This window comes from Gastrolobium bilobum, unplaced genomic scaffold (genome assembly GCF_033153095.1).
Source record: "Gastrolobium bilobum isolate Gb01-03AN ecotype WA unplaced genomic scaffold, APGP_CSIRO_Gbil_v1 utg7684, whole genome shotgun sequence".
In the NCBI taxonomy this organism is placed as follows: Eukaryota; Viridiplantae; Streptophyta; class Magnoliopsida; order Fabales; family Fabaceae; genus Gastrolobium; species Gastrolobium bilobum.
In genome coordinates, this window is record NW_026897041.1 from 40389 (window position 1) to 56899 (window position 16511).

Below are 16511 nucleotides of genomic sequence, written 5' to 3' on the forward strand. Positions count from 1 at the left end.
CCACTTCCGGATACAGTGTTCAGTCGGAAAAGATTCTCAAGGGTTGTTGATTTTAACGTTGAAAAAAGATATTTGTAAAGTACGTACGCTAGAAATACATTATAGTTTTAATTTAACAAAATTTAAAATAGAAAAATAGTAATCTCACGTTGGAGACTATTATCTTATGTCATAGATACTTCGATAAGTGTGCTGATTTTTTTTTCTTTTTTTAGTGGTGAGTCTCATTATTGTGTCTTAGCATAAGATAGGCTCTCTCCTACAACATGAGAGTAGACAAACACTTTAAAATATGGGAAAAATGTTTGTCATTTTAAATGACAAAAAAATATGTCATTTTAATAGAGATATAGACACAGAAAATTTGAATTTTAAATTAAAAAAAACCACTCACTTTCTCTCTCCCATGATTTTCATTTTTCTGTGTCTATCTCTCTCCTAAAGTGACATAACTTATGTCATTTAAAATAACAAACACCAAATCCTTAAAATATATATGATAAAAGAGATCTATTAATTTCATGTTGCATGAGATAATTATCTCATGCAACATAGACAAGATAGTGGGACCTATCATTTGTAAAAAAAAAATAAAAATAAATAAATAATGTAAATCCCACTACTTTATTTTTATTGCGTGAGATAATTATTTTATATATCATGAGATAATTATTTTCCATGATAAAATATGTATTTATTTTGAATTTCGCTAAAACTTACTTTAATCTGATTTTTTTTTTTTTTCAAACTTTAGAATGTGGTGGGTGGGATTTGCATTTTGCAGGGCGCGGAGGCGTAAGGCAGCAACCAGCAACAATGTCGTGCGAGTGATTCTCGCAACATGTGTAATTGCAACAATGTCGTGCGAGTGATTCTCGCAACATGTGTAATGTGTATGGTACCCATTTATTTGTTGTTGTGAGGTGAGGACAATCCTCTCTGACACTCTCGTCATCGGGACCAGAGCACTGTCAATCACCTAACCAAAATGCATTTTTCCGTTTCTTGCAAATGACACCCATCAAACCACCATTATATTTGAATATGCCCAACAGCTCTCTGTCTCTTTATAATCTCCATGTGGGGTTAAAAAAAAAAAGAAGCCCATATTTTCAAACTTTATAAAAGCTGTCTCTCATTATACTTTTAACCTATGCACGGCCCGCATTCCAACCTATTCCATTCCCTCACTCACTGTTGATTTGCATCGTCGCTTTACCATTTGTAAATCCCGTATAATTCACGTTGTTTAATAAAAAATAATTAAATTATTGTACTTTTATAATTTCTTAAACTCTTTAAGAATAAAAGAATACAAGACTCAATATTATTTTCTTCTTTTTCTCTTAATTAAAAATATTTACCCAATAATAACAAGAATTTAACAACTAAGTAGAAGGAAATAAAAGTTGAAAGATATAACTCTATAAAGCCCCCCGTCTACTAAAGAAGAAAAGAGGGATAGAATATCGAACGTACAGGAAGTTCATTCTCCTCTACTCCCTTTGTTCAGTGTCCTACATTTCCAGTCAAACACATCCATGGCCTCCATGCTGAGACCCCTTCTCATCACCCTCTTAATCACCACTCTCCTCATCTCCTACATTCCAGGTACTCTCCTTTCACTTACTCTCACACTATCACTCACTCACTCACTCACTCACTCTGCACACACCCACATTTTTTCTTTCAGAAACTTAAAAAAAAAAAATTCTTTTTTTTTCTGTCCCCCTCACACACAACACACAAACACAATTTATATTTACGATCTACCACGAGAAGCATTTTATTTTACTTGAAAGTTGAAACCAAAGAGAACAATGTGACTAAACCAGAGTTGTTGTTTTGTTGATCTCAACAGCGGTGAAGGTGTCAGCAGCAGCATTAATACTATACAACAAGTGCACCCACCCAGTGTGGCCCGGCATCCAACCCGGCGCAGGAAAGCCCATTTTGGCCCGCGGAGGCTTCAAGCTCCCACCTAACAAAGCCTACTCCCTCCAACTCCCCGCCCTCTGGTCGGGCCGCTTCTGGGGCCGACACGGCTGCGCCTTCGACGCATCCGGTCGAGGCCGCTGCGCCACCGGGGACTGCGGTGGTTCTCTCTTCTGCAACGGCATCGGAGGAACCCCGCCTGCGACCTTAGCAGAGTTCACACTGGGTAATGACCAAGACTTCTACGATGTCAGCCTTGTTGATGGGTACAACCTACCCATCTCCATTACCCCTTTCAAGGGATCTGGGAAGTGCAGCTACGCTGGGTGTGTGAGTGACCTCAACATGATGTGCCCGGTGGGCCTGCAGGTTCGGTCACATGACAAGAAGCGCGTGGTGGCATGCAAGAGTGCTTGCTCTGCTTTCAACTCACCCGAGTACTGCTGCACTGGTTCCTATGGAAGCCCACAGGCCTGCAAGCCCACTGCTTATTCTAAAATCTTCAAGACCGCATGCCCCAAGGCCTATTCCTATGCCTATGATGACCCTACCAGCATTGCCACTTGCACCAAGGCTAGCTATTTGGTCACTTTCTGCGCTCACCACCGCAACTGAACTCTACTACTACTATTCGTCCAGCAATTTCTAGTTAATTTTATTACCTGGCTTATATTATATTATTAAACTCTTGCTCGTTTTTATTTCATAGCTCACTTTAGTATGGTACTTTTTAATGTTATGGTTACTAAGTCTCTTGTAATGTACTCCTATATAGCAATTCATTATATCTGGTAGTTGAGCTTTGGTTCTTAATTTATACATGGGTGGTTTAGTCTTTTAATTTTTGAGTTGCACCTAGGTTGCTCGATTTTTATGTTGGATGATGTGTTATATCATTAATCTTCTTTCCATCCCCACATTGCTGTAATTGAATCGCTAATGGGTTTTGCCATTTGTCTATTATCTTCGCCCAACAATAAAGCGAACCAAATTTTTTTTTTTTATGAATGTCTTATGTCATTCCCGCAAGAAGTAATCGTTATACGTTTGGACCTGGGACCCATTTGTCTATTATTGTAATTGAATCGCTAATGGGTTTTGCCATTTGTCTATTATCTTCCCCAATAATAAAGCGAACCAAATTTTTTTTTTATGAATGTCTTATGTCATGTTAAATATCATAGATACAAGAGGAAATAATAGTAATCCTTGTTGTATTAAACTACACAACATTGGTGTTATTATATAGCAAACCAATTAAAAAATACAAAGAGACACACTCAATGTGGGACTTCTACACTATTAACACTAACACTCTTAACACTCTCCTCAAGCTGTAGCATATAGATCATATGCTACAAGCTTGATACATGAAAGACCAAGTAACATAACATCAAAATAAATCTCCTAAATGAGAAACCAAAAATTAACAATGTGCTAAAAATGGCGTCGAAATAAACATCAGCATGGAAGATGCTAGAATGATCATCGGCAAAGACAATTGTGCTGGAATGACCATCAGCGACATGGACAGTGCTCCCCTCAAGAGGAACTTCTAAATTGTGCCTGAATTATCATCGGCAAAGACAATTGTGCTGGAATGACCATCATCAACATGGACAGTGCTCCCCCTCAAGAGGAACTTCTAAACAGTGCCTGAATTATCATCGGCAAAGACAATTGTGCTGGAATGACCATCAGCAACATAGACAGTGTGTTTCCCCTCAAGAGGAACTTCGGTGTTGGAATTAACATCAGCGGAGACAACATCAGCAACTTGGACAGTGCTCCCCCTCAAGATGGATGATGAATAGTATAAATACTCCATCTTGGGAAGAAAGAAGATTAAAGAAAAACAAAGCTTTGCAGAATCGGAAAAGTCGACGGAGACGGCGGTGGATCGTCGGAAAAGTCATCGGAGACAGTGGTGGATCGCCGAAAAAGTCGCCGGAAAGTCATCGAAAAAGTCGCCGGAGACGGCTGTCAACGGTGGATGACGCGGTCAACAGTGGTCGGTCAACGACAACGGTGGTCAACCCAACAACTTCCCAAGGATCATTCTTTTCTGATGTGACAGATCAGTCTAAGCTGCAGTCACAGAGCATACTAAGAAAAACCCGAAAAAGAAATAGCAACGGGAATCCCTCAAGGAGGGTGATATCTCTCTATAACCATATTGAAATTATTGAAAATAGAACTAAGTTAAACGGATTAAGATTCCTCTTGTTAGGCTCTAGATACCATGTTAAATATCATAGATACAAGAGGAAATAATAGTAATCCATGTTGTATTAAACTACACAATATTGGTGTTATTATATAGCAAACCAATTGAAGAATACAAAGAGACACACTCAATGTGGGAATTCTACACTATTAATCCTAACATTCTTAACATGTCATTCCCGCAAGAAGTAATCGTTATACGTTTGGACCTAGGACTCAATCTTGAAATAGGGGGCGTTTGGTTGAGGAGAAATTTTTTGAATACCAGGGAAATGTAATTGATAGAGAAATGGTTAAAAAGTGAGTTTGGTAGGAAAATGTAAAAAAAGTTATTTGGTTGGAAAAAAATTTATCATGCAAATTAGGTAAGATTTATAAAGTCTATGTTTGGTTTGAGGTAAAATATAGATGAGAAATAAGTGACAATTACGAAAATATTTTTGTTTTTAGAATTTTTGAAAAAAATAAAAAAATTATAAATAGAGAGAAACGCGAAAAATAATGAAGACTATGCTGACAGAGAGAAACCTGCGAGGTCATAAAGGTTTGGAACCTCACTATTCCTTCATTGTGTCTAACTATTTTAGTTCGCTTCATCTGCGAATGGAACCATTGCTACAAAAATCATCATCTTCTTCTAGAAAGACCATAACATTGGAAGAATGTAATGGTTCATCATCCACAAAGCTCTCAAAAACTTTCACCATCAAGGCTTCATCTTCCTCTGTCTCTATTCAAAGGTTCTTTCTTCCCTTTTTTCCATCATCATCACCCAATTTTCTCTTTCTTCCCAGTTTTCCATGCTAAAGCTTCATTAACATGAAATAGGAATGTGCACTTGCCTTATCATGAAAGTGTATTGTGTGCAAACTTACGGGTTTCGTTCTTCTTCTTCTTTGGAGTTAAGCTAGAAAACTTGCTTGTTTAACCTGTAACTTGCAACAGGTATTTCTTACAACAGAAAAATCATGTTATATTACAAGCATTTCTAGTTACAACTGTGTACACCGTGTCCTTCCACAGGAGCCGAAGACAAGACAACAAAGTTTGGGAACAATAGCACCCACCTTCATTGGTTTCATTGTTTCACTAATCTCCCCTACATGTCCTTGGTTGTCTTGAACCAGTAAACCAGATTGGCTTTGTTCTCAGAACCAGAATTTATCTTTTTTTTTGTTTTTTGTTTGAATGTAATCCATTGGAGTAGACTTTTTCACCTTGACAATTTAAGAGGTTCGGGTTTTGATTGTGAATTGCAGCAGGAATTTGATTTTTACGTTGAACTGTCCCAAAACATTCGCGCACTAACAGATGGGGTACGCTCGTCATTAGCTCTCTTGCCCAATGTCACCATTTACCTAGCTAACATACAATACCATATATCAAGAGGGATACTTTAGCCTGCTTTCTCATTCAGATAGACGTCCAAGTTGTTTCTGTGGCAATCTCATTTAGGTAGCAAAATATTCAGAATTCCTAAACCAAACAAAGGCACCCAATTATCCCACTTCTCACTTACCCATCTATCTCAACATTTTTCCCCGACCAAACACATCCTAGATTCTTAATGTGTGTCCTTCGTTATTCGTGAAAAATTATGAAAATTATCAAAAATATATAAATATTTGAATTATTCCAATAAAAGTTAAAAACTAAATAAAATATCAAATCATGGCTTTTTGACCACTATAGCCTTTTTTTAATAATTAATTACCAAATTGACCCTATTTATAAACTATTTCAAAAATTTAACCTCTCCAGAAAACATAACACCAATCTGCCCCTGTTTGACCGTTGACCATGAAGCCTACCCGGGTACACCCCTACCTACCCGGGTAAATTTTAAAAAATTTTACCTACCCGGGTACACCCCTCCCTACCCGGGTATATTTCTTGAATCTGGAAAATGTTTGAATTATTTACCCGGGTAGAGAGGGGTGTACCCGGGTAAATAATCATAACTCATGCTTTTCTCTTCTTGCTTTTCTTCTTTGTTTCTGGTTTCTTTTTCAAACCTTGCAGAGTCATTTTAAGAATGGCCAATTTCTGAGCATCTGAGACAACCCTCTCCAACATCTTCCTCTTGCCATCTTCAGTTGTCTCTTTTACAGTTTTCCACAACTCAAGCTTGTCAACGCCCAATTCCTTCACCTCTAATTCTGAACATTTTTTTGAATTGTCTGACTAGTGACATGTAATAGCATCCTTTGTTGGAGCAGAACCTTGATTATTTGCTTCACTAATCTCAGGCATATGATCCAGTGGAATATCTTTCATCAATAACCTGTTTTCAGATTTTGTTCTCCATGCGTTAGTCCTTCAATCTAGAGATTTTCATTTGCTGTTCACACAAAGAGGATGGGTGCACACAACCAGTTTATGATTATTTACCCGGGTACACCCCTCCCTACCCGGGTAAATAATTCAAACATTTTCCAGATTCAAGAAATATACCCGGGTAGGGAGGGGTGTTCCTGGGTAGGTAAAAAATTTTAAAATTTACCCGGGTAGGTAGGGGTGTACCCGGGTAGGCTTCATGGTCAACGGTCAAACAGGGGCAGATTGGTGTTATGTTTTCTGGAGAGGTTAAATTTTTGAAATAGTTTATAAATAGGGTCAATTTGGTAATTAATTATTAAAAAAAGGCTATAGTGGTCAAAAACCCATCAAATCATACTTAAAAATCATTCACTAGGTTAATTATTATTATTTTAAATAAATTTAATATTATTTTTTAAAATAATAATATTTATATTATTTAGGATCTTGAACATTATATAATAACTATTATTTAGAATATTATAATTAATAATTTAGGTGCAAAAAATAAAAAAAATTGAGACAACAGTCAAATAATAAATAAAATTAATATTATATCTCTAGACAAAATCTTAATATATTGCAATAAAGAATTTTTTTCATTTATATGCATTTTACTTCATTTATTATCAATCAATATGAAACTTTATTATAATATAATTAAGATAATGGTTCATGAAAACAATTCAAATATAAATGATATAATGAATCCTATTTAACTTTTTGTATGTGCATAAATTTTTTATTTTATACAACACTAAAAATGTATTTTTTTATGGGTTTTATTAGGGCTTTTTGACTCTAATAACTTTTTATTAATAATTAATTACCAAATTGACCTTCATTCTAAACTATTTCAAAAATTTAACTCCCTCAAAAAAATATAACACCAATCTGCCCCTGTTTGACTGTTGACTACCAAGCCTACCCGGGTACACCCCTCCCTACCCGGGTATTTTTGAAATTTTTTGCCTACCCAGGTAGGGAGGGGTGTACCCGAGTATTTTTCTTGGCATCTGAGAAATTAGTTGAATTATTTACCCGGATAAATAATTGAAATACCTGGACTGTTGTTGTTAAAGGAGTAGACATATCCAGTAAGCTTAGTATACAGAATTAAGGAATCCCATATAAGAGTATGAATTCTTGATCACTTATACCCACACAGGAAACTCATATTTAGTAAAACACCAATGATTGTTGATCTGAATGAACATTACCAATATATCATTTAAGAACGAAACTTTGATATACAAATCAACTATGAGAAAAATAATGGATCTTTCTGTCTATGTTCATTGAAGGTATTATTGACATTTAATAAGCCAAAGAGAAACTTATTTCAAAAGTTCGCCAACTTTTAATGTTTTGTCTAGGACAGGAAGACTTTCTGATGTCTATTTGAAGTAAAACCACGAGCCTATTATGCATCTTTTCCTTTTTTTTTTTTTATAACATCTTTTCCTTTTCTTTGCAAGGTAGAGGGGATATGTTTTTATGAGTGTATGAGATAAAACCACTTGTGGATCTCCACCTAAATACTTAAACAGTTAGGATGACTGGTTCCTTGACAAGGTAACAAAGCCTTGATCACTTTTTGATAAAGGGTTCAATGCTTGGTTCCTCCATTCTAATCATTAAGACTGAATTTCACTATTTAAGGTTTCAACACAAGTTATTGACAACTTCTATTTTATCCAGCCTTCAAGCCATTAGGGTTTTCATGTGAGGGGTGTGAGAGCTAAAGAATAAAAACCATTGTTGAACCTCAACTCAACAAGTTCAGCTTTTAGAATGACTGAAATAGTAAACATTATTAGGATAGAAAGTCATTCAAAATTCCTAAACGAAGAAGAACAACAGTCTCGTCCATGTATTTCAATTATTTATCGGGTAGGCAAAAAATTTCAAAAAATACCCGGGTAGGGAGAGGTGTACCCAGGTAGGCTTAGTGGTCAACGGTCAAACAGAGACAGATTGGTGTTATGTTTTTGGAGAGGGTTAAATTTTTGAAATAGTTTAGAATGAAAGTCAATTTGATAATTAATTATTAATAAAAGGTTATAAGGGTCAAAAAGCCGTTTTATTAGTCTTATTTCACATAAGATAGTAATCTTATGTTGTACAGAGAACATAAGTGGGTCCCACCTTTACAAGAAAAAGAAAAGAAAAGTGGAATGCGAAATCAAAGTGAGGCAGCATGAGATATGTTATCTTTTTTTTTTTTTTTTTTTTTGGAGTTACCCAACCCTAATTATCTCTTTGAGACGAGTTGGCTCCCTCCGGTATCTCCACGAGATATGTTATCTTATACAAAAGGAGAGTAATATATTTTTTTTATTCCAAGATTTCAACTTTTGTTCTTATTTGATGACAGGAATGTTGTGTCCAACAGCTTCTATGTAAGCAAAAATATAGTAACAATTTTGTCCCTGGGTAAATGTTTAACAGCATTAATTATTCTATCATGTTGCGTCCGCCTATACATCTTTGGTATACGGTTTTTTTTTTTTGGATTCAGAGAAAATTAAAGGTGGTAATTTAAGAAGATCATATTTGCTAAAGGATTTTAGAAAAAATTATGGGGAAAGTGATTTTTCAAGAAATTTTATTTTGTGTGTATTTTCTCAATCAAAATATTACCAGAAAATATCACCTATAATATGGTATTCTTAGATTCCCATGGACCGGAAAAATCACACATTTTGTTAACCAAAACACCCTCTCTTCTAAGAAAATCTTCTTACTTGATAGAGGCCCAGCTTCATGGGATTTTTCCAGCGCACGAATTGAATCAATATTCATAGAAAATTTTTAGTCTATCAAATAATTTTTTGGTAATAATTCCGACAAATTCGCTTTGTCACTATATTTCTAAAAATTATAATTTTCGAATAAAAAAATTTCTCCTCTTTTAAACTACCTCTTATTAAAAAAACATAAAGAAAAGAAGCAAATTTGTCTCTTGTTTATAGCGTGTTTGGGTAGGCATTTACGTAAAAAAAAATTGAGTTTACTCTTTTTTTATGGATTTTATAAGAGTTATGTTGTAGGAAAAATAATTGTGTAATGTTATAGAGATTCGTTTTGCATGTCGTAATTTTTTTTTTTTTTTTTCTTCAAAAAGTGTGAGCCCCACAAAATATTATGAGTGTAGGAAAGTTTGTTATGTCATGTTAAATGACAAATGCAAACCCCTTTTTTTTACGGCTAACATAACACGTTTGATAAATTCCTATGTGCAGCATTTAACTAATTTATTTTTTCCAAAACCAAAATTTTCACTAAAGCAACCGCTTCATATTCTGTCAAATACTTTTCAAATTAAGAAATATAAACATAATGGAAAATTTATTTATCATGTCACATTAGACAAAGTTATTTCATCCACACATAAAAAATAGGTGAGATTCACTTTTTTCTTTATCTCTTTTCTTTAGTGGGTCTCATCTATTTTTTTATATGTGGTATGAGACAAAATTATCCCATGCATTATAAGAAACATATTCTCCAAACATAAATTACTTTGCTTCAAACTCAATTTAATTTTGCAACATGAAGATCACTCAAAATTTAGTTTGCAAACAATTATCTAAACATACAGGGTTAAATAGATATAATATAAGATCATTAATATATTTTTCAGTATAAAAAGTTATATTTCTAGTTTGAAATAGTTTTTAACATGATATAAAGAATAACACATAAGTATGTTTAACCCTAGGGGTGGGCAACTTGGTAGTCAATTCTGCCCCCAAGAATTAGGCTTTGTGTTCGATTCTGGTAGTAGCTCTCCGGGACAGAGATATACCATTGCACTCAAAGCTTCGTCTGGGAGATTATTCACATCCCTTCTCGGATGACAAATGTACAAAGCACCCACTGTACAATCAGGAGCTAACCGTATGAATCGTACTCCGAAGACAAGATAGTTGGAGAGGGTTTAATGATGATACCTATTGTTAGAAGCACCAAAAATAAAATAAAATAAAATACACAGGTAAATTTATAATACCATGTGTTCAGGCCCGCCCATTTAATTGGCTCAAGAATGGAAGCCTATCGTTATAAGCCCAAATGACCTCTACCACATAGCAGCGCTTATAGCATTGTAATATCAGCTCCAGCGTACTAAGCATATCAAACCTCCCAACCATAGGCGGACCGATGTTATTGCATATGTCTGACACAAAAATTTGAGATTTTTTTTTTAAAGGAGTGGATGATTTAGATCAAGTAAAAAAAAAAATTAGAAAGATTGAAAAGAAAAAATTAAAAATAGGTTCAAGCTCAACCTAACCAACCCATATAATTAAAAGCTTAAAGTTTAAACCTTACACCATTTCTTTGTCTCTTTTTTTTTTTTTAACATAAACTTTATTAGCTCCAAACCTTAATAGACATCAATGATTCCTTAAATTCAATAATCTTCATCAAGTGAAGGAGAATCGCATGAAATTTTTCACATTTTTTTGTAAAAGAAAAGTGATCAACTTTAGATTAGTCTCCTACAATTAATACATTTAAAATTTTCTTTAAAAAAAATCTTTGGGGACACTGCTCCCGAACCCAAACCTTAAATATGCATACATAATTTTTTTTTCTGACACCACTCCCAACGTAAGACACACATGATCCTATGTTAAAATGTTCCATCGCACTTTTCCCTGCGCAGCAATCACTGCATGCTGACAGTGGCTGCAAAGATGATTTGGCAAAGTAAGGCCAAACTACAATGACTCTTCCCTGAACCCACACAATGTCCCTTATTTGATGAATTGTTATGCTGCGAATATTGAAAGCCACTATAGCCATATCACACATCCCCCGTTGATACTGCACCTGAGAAATTCTTAAAAGGACATCCCTAAAGTGATGTGCTTTGTCCTCCAAAGGAACATACTCGGTTCTCCAGCATCACTTCAGCTCACCATGCAACCTTTAGAAATCATTCTTAAACGTAAAACATCTTCCACGATCAAATTATGAAAGTTGAGAACCACAGCAAAATATTGAACTTGATGCCGAAAAAAGTGGAAAAGATAGTGCTTCAAAGTTAACCCACTCACGCAATTCTAAATATGTTTGGGATCCCAAACTATGGGTCATTATTCCAAAATGTAGTTTTCCCTATATAGACTTTTCTTTCTTATTTGTTAGTTTGGGGTGGGCTCAAAAGACGAAAATGATATTGGGCCTGACCAACATCCATAGTTTTATAGACCATTAGGGTATGGCCTCTTGACTTGTATAATTAAAAGCATTTATGTTCGGGCTCAATCCCAAGGAGAGGAAATCATGGATCCAAGAGTTTCACGCGTTAAAACCCTACAGTGCAGCCGCGGGAGTCACATCTCAACTCGCGTCATTTTCACCAAATGTCACTTTTGCGACAATTAAAAAAGTTTCTTTTTCACTTAATAAAAGTTAGAACCGCGTCCAACCCGTGTCCTTTCCCTCCGCGTCCAACGCGTGTCCTTGACCACCAAAAAAAAAAAAAACTAAAACGCACAATTCTACATTGAATTCTCAGTGAGCTTGGTGCTCCCCTATTCTAAAAAATTTTGGTAAAAAAAAGAAAAAAAAGAAAAGAAGAAACGCACATGCATACATCACCGGATCATAAAATACATCTAGATAGATAAGCACACGCCACATGCCTCCCTGTCGGCTAGCCATCGCACTAGATTCCAAGCTCCATTCATTGTAGAAGATTTCAGAAATTTTGAAGTACATATTTCATTTACTTAAATTAAAAAGTATAGGTTATTTTTTATTCTATTTTATCTATTATTTTCTAACATTGTTAGATCATAATTTAAAAAAAAAAAGAAATAATAAAGATTAATTGAAATTCTAATTTAATGGTATTGAAAAATGATAGATAAGGTCGGCATAAAAAAGATAGATAAAATAATCTATTCCAATTTACAAATATTTGACTCACTTAATTTTATTTAATTTTTTTGGTAAACAATTTTATTTAATTTTAATGTTATGTAAGTGCACGTTTTTAATTGAAATGGATAAAATATTCGGAAAAGATTATATTTCTGGAGAATTAACTCGATTATAAATGTATTTTGAAAAATATATAGTATAATTTCTAAAAAATTTATTTTTGAATATAATGAAGAATTAAACACATGACATATTACATAACCACCCACGTCCCTTACAGCTAGAATAACCCTAGTAACTTATAATTTATAAAAGTTTATAAATAAAATATGGGTTTTATAAAAGTTATGTTGTAGGAAAAGTAATTGTGTACTGTTATAGAAATTCGTTTTGCGTGCTGTAATTTTTTTTTGCTTCAAAAAGTGTGAGCCCACAAAATGTTGTGTGTGCAAAAAAATTTTTTTTATCATGTGAAATAATAAATACAAATCCCATTTGTAAATATACCCCATGCCAAAATATTCATAATAAAAATTATTGATCTTTATCGTAACCACTATACTCTCTGGTATTCTGGCTGATTTGAGCGTAAGAATCCGTAATAAGTATATTATCACCTTTTTCCGATAGCAACCATCAATACATGTGAAGAAATTTCAGGAGGACGTAACAATTGCAATATCTTCCTTTAATTTGGTATCTCAATCGAAACGCTAAGGTGATGGTGGTCAGAAGGGTTGGCATAACGGACCTATCTGACTCGATCCGGCTCAACTTGCATACAACTTAAAATAATGAGTCAAAAAATCCAACTCAACTCGATCCGAGTCGAGTTAGGGTTAGCTGGCAGGTTGACTTAAAAATATGTCTCGTAGGTTGGCTTAAAAAAAGAATTCGCGAGTTGGCTCAAAAATTAAGTCGACGGTTGGCTCAAAAATTACTAGTGGATTGACTCGTTTTCAACCTATTTAAATAAACATGTAGTGTTAATGCACCAGTTATGTGGCTTCCATCAGCTTAAACAAAGAGTTATAAAATGAGAAATAAAAGCAAAATGTTCTAGTTTCAAATTTTCTTTACAACAAATTTGCACTAACATCAATAAACAATCAGAATCATTTGCTACAAAGTAGATAAGATGTTTGAACCAAATAGAGCCAGCATAGCCTAATAATATAAAAATAGCAGCGATGTGAGAATATTAGGGACTTAGATTTATAGAAGGAAGAAAGACAATGACAACATGTGTGTGTTTTGTCCATTTTCGTATATTATATTTTGTATTTATTTATATTAAAAAAAATTGCAACTCGCGAATTAGCTTGTTTTTTCTCCAATTGAATCAGGTCGGGTTGACTCAGATTGACAAATCATTTTTGTTAATCCAACCCGACTCTTTTTTTAAAAATTATGAGCCAATCTGATGAATTGGCTTATTTTTGTCAACCTAATGATGAAGAATTAGATTACATTGGAAGTATATAGCGAATGATATAGTTGTTTAATAAGTTGGAGGTCTAACCGTTTGTTTTCAGTTTAGATAGGAATTGCATGACTTAGACTAATCCACATAATTTATCTATTTCTTTCTCTTAAAATGACTATTAAATGATACACACTTTATAGTTATTAAAAAAAAATTAAATTTTTAAATAAAAATTGTGATTTTTTATGAAAAAATATTTATCATTTTAAATGACACAAAATTATACCAATTTTAATGAAACTATATCATTTTATAATATTAGAAAAAAAAAGAAATTGAATGAGAGAGAATGTAAAAACAAATCAAAACAATATAATTTTATTAAAAATGATATAACTTTGTATTATTTAAAATGACAAACATCCATTCCTTTAAGGGGCGTTTGGTACAGGAGAAATTTTTATTTGTCCGAAAATCTCGATTTTCAAAAATATAATTTTTACATTCAGTTTACGATAATATCTGAAAATTTAAAATTTAAAAAAATATAATTTCTCAAAAATTCGGAAAAAATCCGTGTACCAAAAAGACCCCTTAATACTTTTAAGGAATATGTAAATTAGATAATAATATAAGCAACATAAAGCCATCAAAACTTATTACAAAAAAAAAAAAAAAAAGCCATCAAAACTAATCCAACTTTATTTGCCTTATGGGGTTGTCACTTGTCACACATATTATTATTAGGGGTTTATATATGTAATGTTACATGAAAAAACTCCAATTTCCTGCAGACACAATGTCTGTGGAGTCCGCTGTACTTTTAGAAAGAAAAAAAAAATAAAAGTTGGCGTTGATTTCTATGTATCAGTAGGAAAAAAGTTTTATGTTCTAGCAACATAACTCTTCAATTTCCCTTATTTATCATTTGATAAAATCATGCTTATTATTAGTTTAATTTCCCACAAAAAGTGTGGTCCACTCCCGAGTCCCGACGCGAATAATAGTCCAGACCAAACAAGTATAAAATGGGAAATGGCACCGTTTGATTCACCTCAGGCTTTTCGGTTTCCTTCTTTTGTCTTATTCCTCCTTTCAATTCGCGTTAAGAGCAAACCCCTCTCCGTAAAACGTTAACAATGGCGACGAATCCAGCCGCAGCGGGGAACACCGTCACCGAACCAAACCCTAACCCTAACTCGAGTACCAAATCCTCTGTGTACTTCCAAGACATGGATGAACTCCAGCGAGTTTTCAACCGCTTCGATTCCAACGGCGACGGCAAGATCTCCGTCAACGAGTTGGACAACGCCCTCCGCACGCTCGGATCTGGCGTCCCGCCGGAGGAGCTCCAGCGCGTCATGGACGACCTCGACACCGACCACGACGGCTTCATCAACCTTCACGAGTTCGCTGCCTTCTGTCGCTCCGACACCGCGGACGGTGGCGCGTCCGAACTCCGCGACGCCTTCGATCTATATGACCAGGACAAGAACGGACTCATCTCCGCCGTGGAGCTCCACCAGGTGTTGAACCGTCTCGGAATGAAATGCTCGGTGGAGGAATGTCACAACATGATCAAATCCGTGGATTCCGACGGCGACGGAAACGTTAACTTCGAGGAGTTCAAGCAGATGATGTCCAACAATCGTGTGAATGGCAATGGCTGCGCCTCTTAGAAGGACAATCGGCACTTTGGATTTGCAATTTGCTAGGCACCTTCCTCAATATCCAACTAACAGATCTGTAACTTCCCTGTTATTATTATTCTCCTAGTTTCCTCTTTATAAATAACTCTGTTCAATCGCTGCGCAGAATTAGAAACCAAATGAAAAATAAATCTTATGGTTGCCTTTTCGTTATTGGTGAATTCAAAATGTGCATGGTAATTTTGTGCTAAGTTTTCGATGATTTTGTTCTAATTCGTTCTTGGCGGCGATTAACGATTGAATTCATCTCGATTACCTGTTTGCGGTTGCGGAATTAGGTGGTGACCTTTTCTTCTTGTTATAATAAACCGGTTGCGGAATTAGGTGCTGACCTTTTCTTCTTGTTATAATCTACTTTGAAATTCTGACATGCTTTGGGAAAATAAAATTTATACGAAATTATCCAAAATTAATGGTACAAATATTCTTAGATCATGCGCTATTTTCTGCTCCTTGAATATTAGTTTATTGCTCTGAAAGGGAGATTCGCGGGAGAAGAACCATTTCTTTCAATTTTTGCTCTCTTTTTGTATGAATTTTGAATGTGGAAGATGGATTGTTTTTCATTCGGTATTGCTATACTCGCCGGTACAATAAAACACGGGAAAACCCTTATAAAATGGCAATGGAAACTGCTTTACACATCGTCATGGCTGGGGGAAGTTGAATTGGGGCATTTAGTATTTTCGGGGTTTCCTTTTGAAGCCGAGGAATAACTGAGGGCATGCGATACGTGAGTTATTTGAAGATAAAAATTAGAATAAATATCTTTTTTTATCCTCAGTAAATTTTAAATTTTAAAATTTGCGATTTTGCGATGCTCGTTTTAGTCTTTAGCAAATAAAAAGACTCGTCAGCATTTTGCACGTCTCTGGCAAAACAAAGGCCAAAGACCACCGAAGAATTACGCGCGAGGTTAAATCCGTGTTCATACTTCAAATGTACAATCCGTCGGTCAAAATAATTCTCGTATGAACTAGCGTCAATTAAAGTTA

At 34.7% G+C, this 16511-nt stretch overlaps 2 protein-coding genes across 2 annotated transcripts; both read left to right on the top strand.

Moving 5' to 3' along the window:
• The first annotated feature begins 1541 nt into the window (after positions 1–1541).
• On the top strand, positions 1542–2550 carry LOC133303607 (thaumatin-like protein). The gene is made up of 2 exons (XM_061503533.1): positions 1542–1611; positions 1862–2550. The coding sequence occupies exons 1-2, from the start codon at positions 1542–1544 to the stop codon at positions 2548–2550; spliced, it is 759 nt and encodes a 252-aa protein (XP_061359517.1).
• A 12272-nt stretch (positions 2551–14822) lies between these two features.
• On the top strand, positions 14823–15723 carry LOC133303611 (probable calcium-binding protein CML27). Its single transcript, XM_061503538.1, has one exon. It carries the CDS (start codon positions 14947–14949, stop codon positions 15484–15486), a length of 540 nt encoding a protein of 179 aa, XP_061359522.1. The 5' UTR covers positions 14823–14946; the 3' UTR covers positions 15487–15723.
• Positions 15724–16511: the final 788 nt, after the last annotated feature.

What these genes read in the sequence shown, in the direction of transcription:
- LOC133303611 (XM_061503538.1), top strand. Translation starts at nt 14,947, where the DNA reads ATGGCGACGAATCCAGCCGCAGCGGGGAACACCGTCACCGAACCAAAC.
- LOC133303607 (XM_061503533.1), top strand. Translation starts at nt 1,542, where the DNA reads ATGGCCTCCATGCTGAGACCCCTTCTCATCACCCTCTTAATCACCACT. An exon ending in CCTCATCTCCTACATTCCAG is followed by an intron (nt 1,612 to 1,861) that starts GTACTCTCCTTT and finishes TGATCTCAACAG; the next exon opens with CGGTGAAGGTGTCAGCAGCA.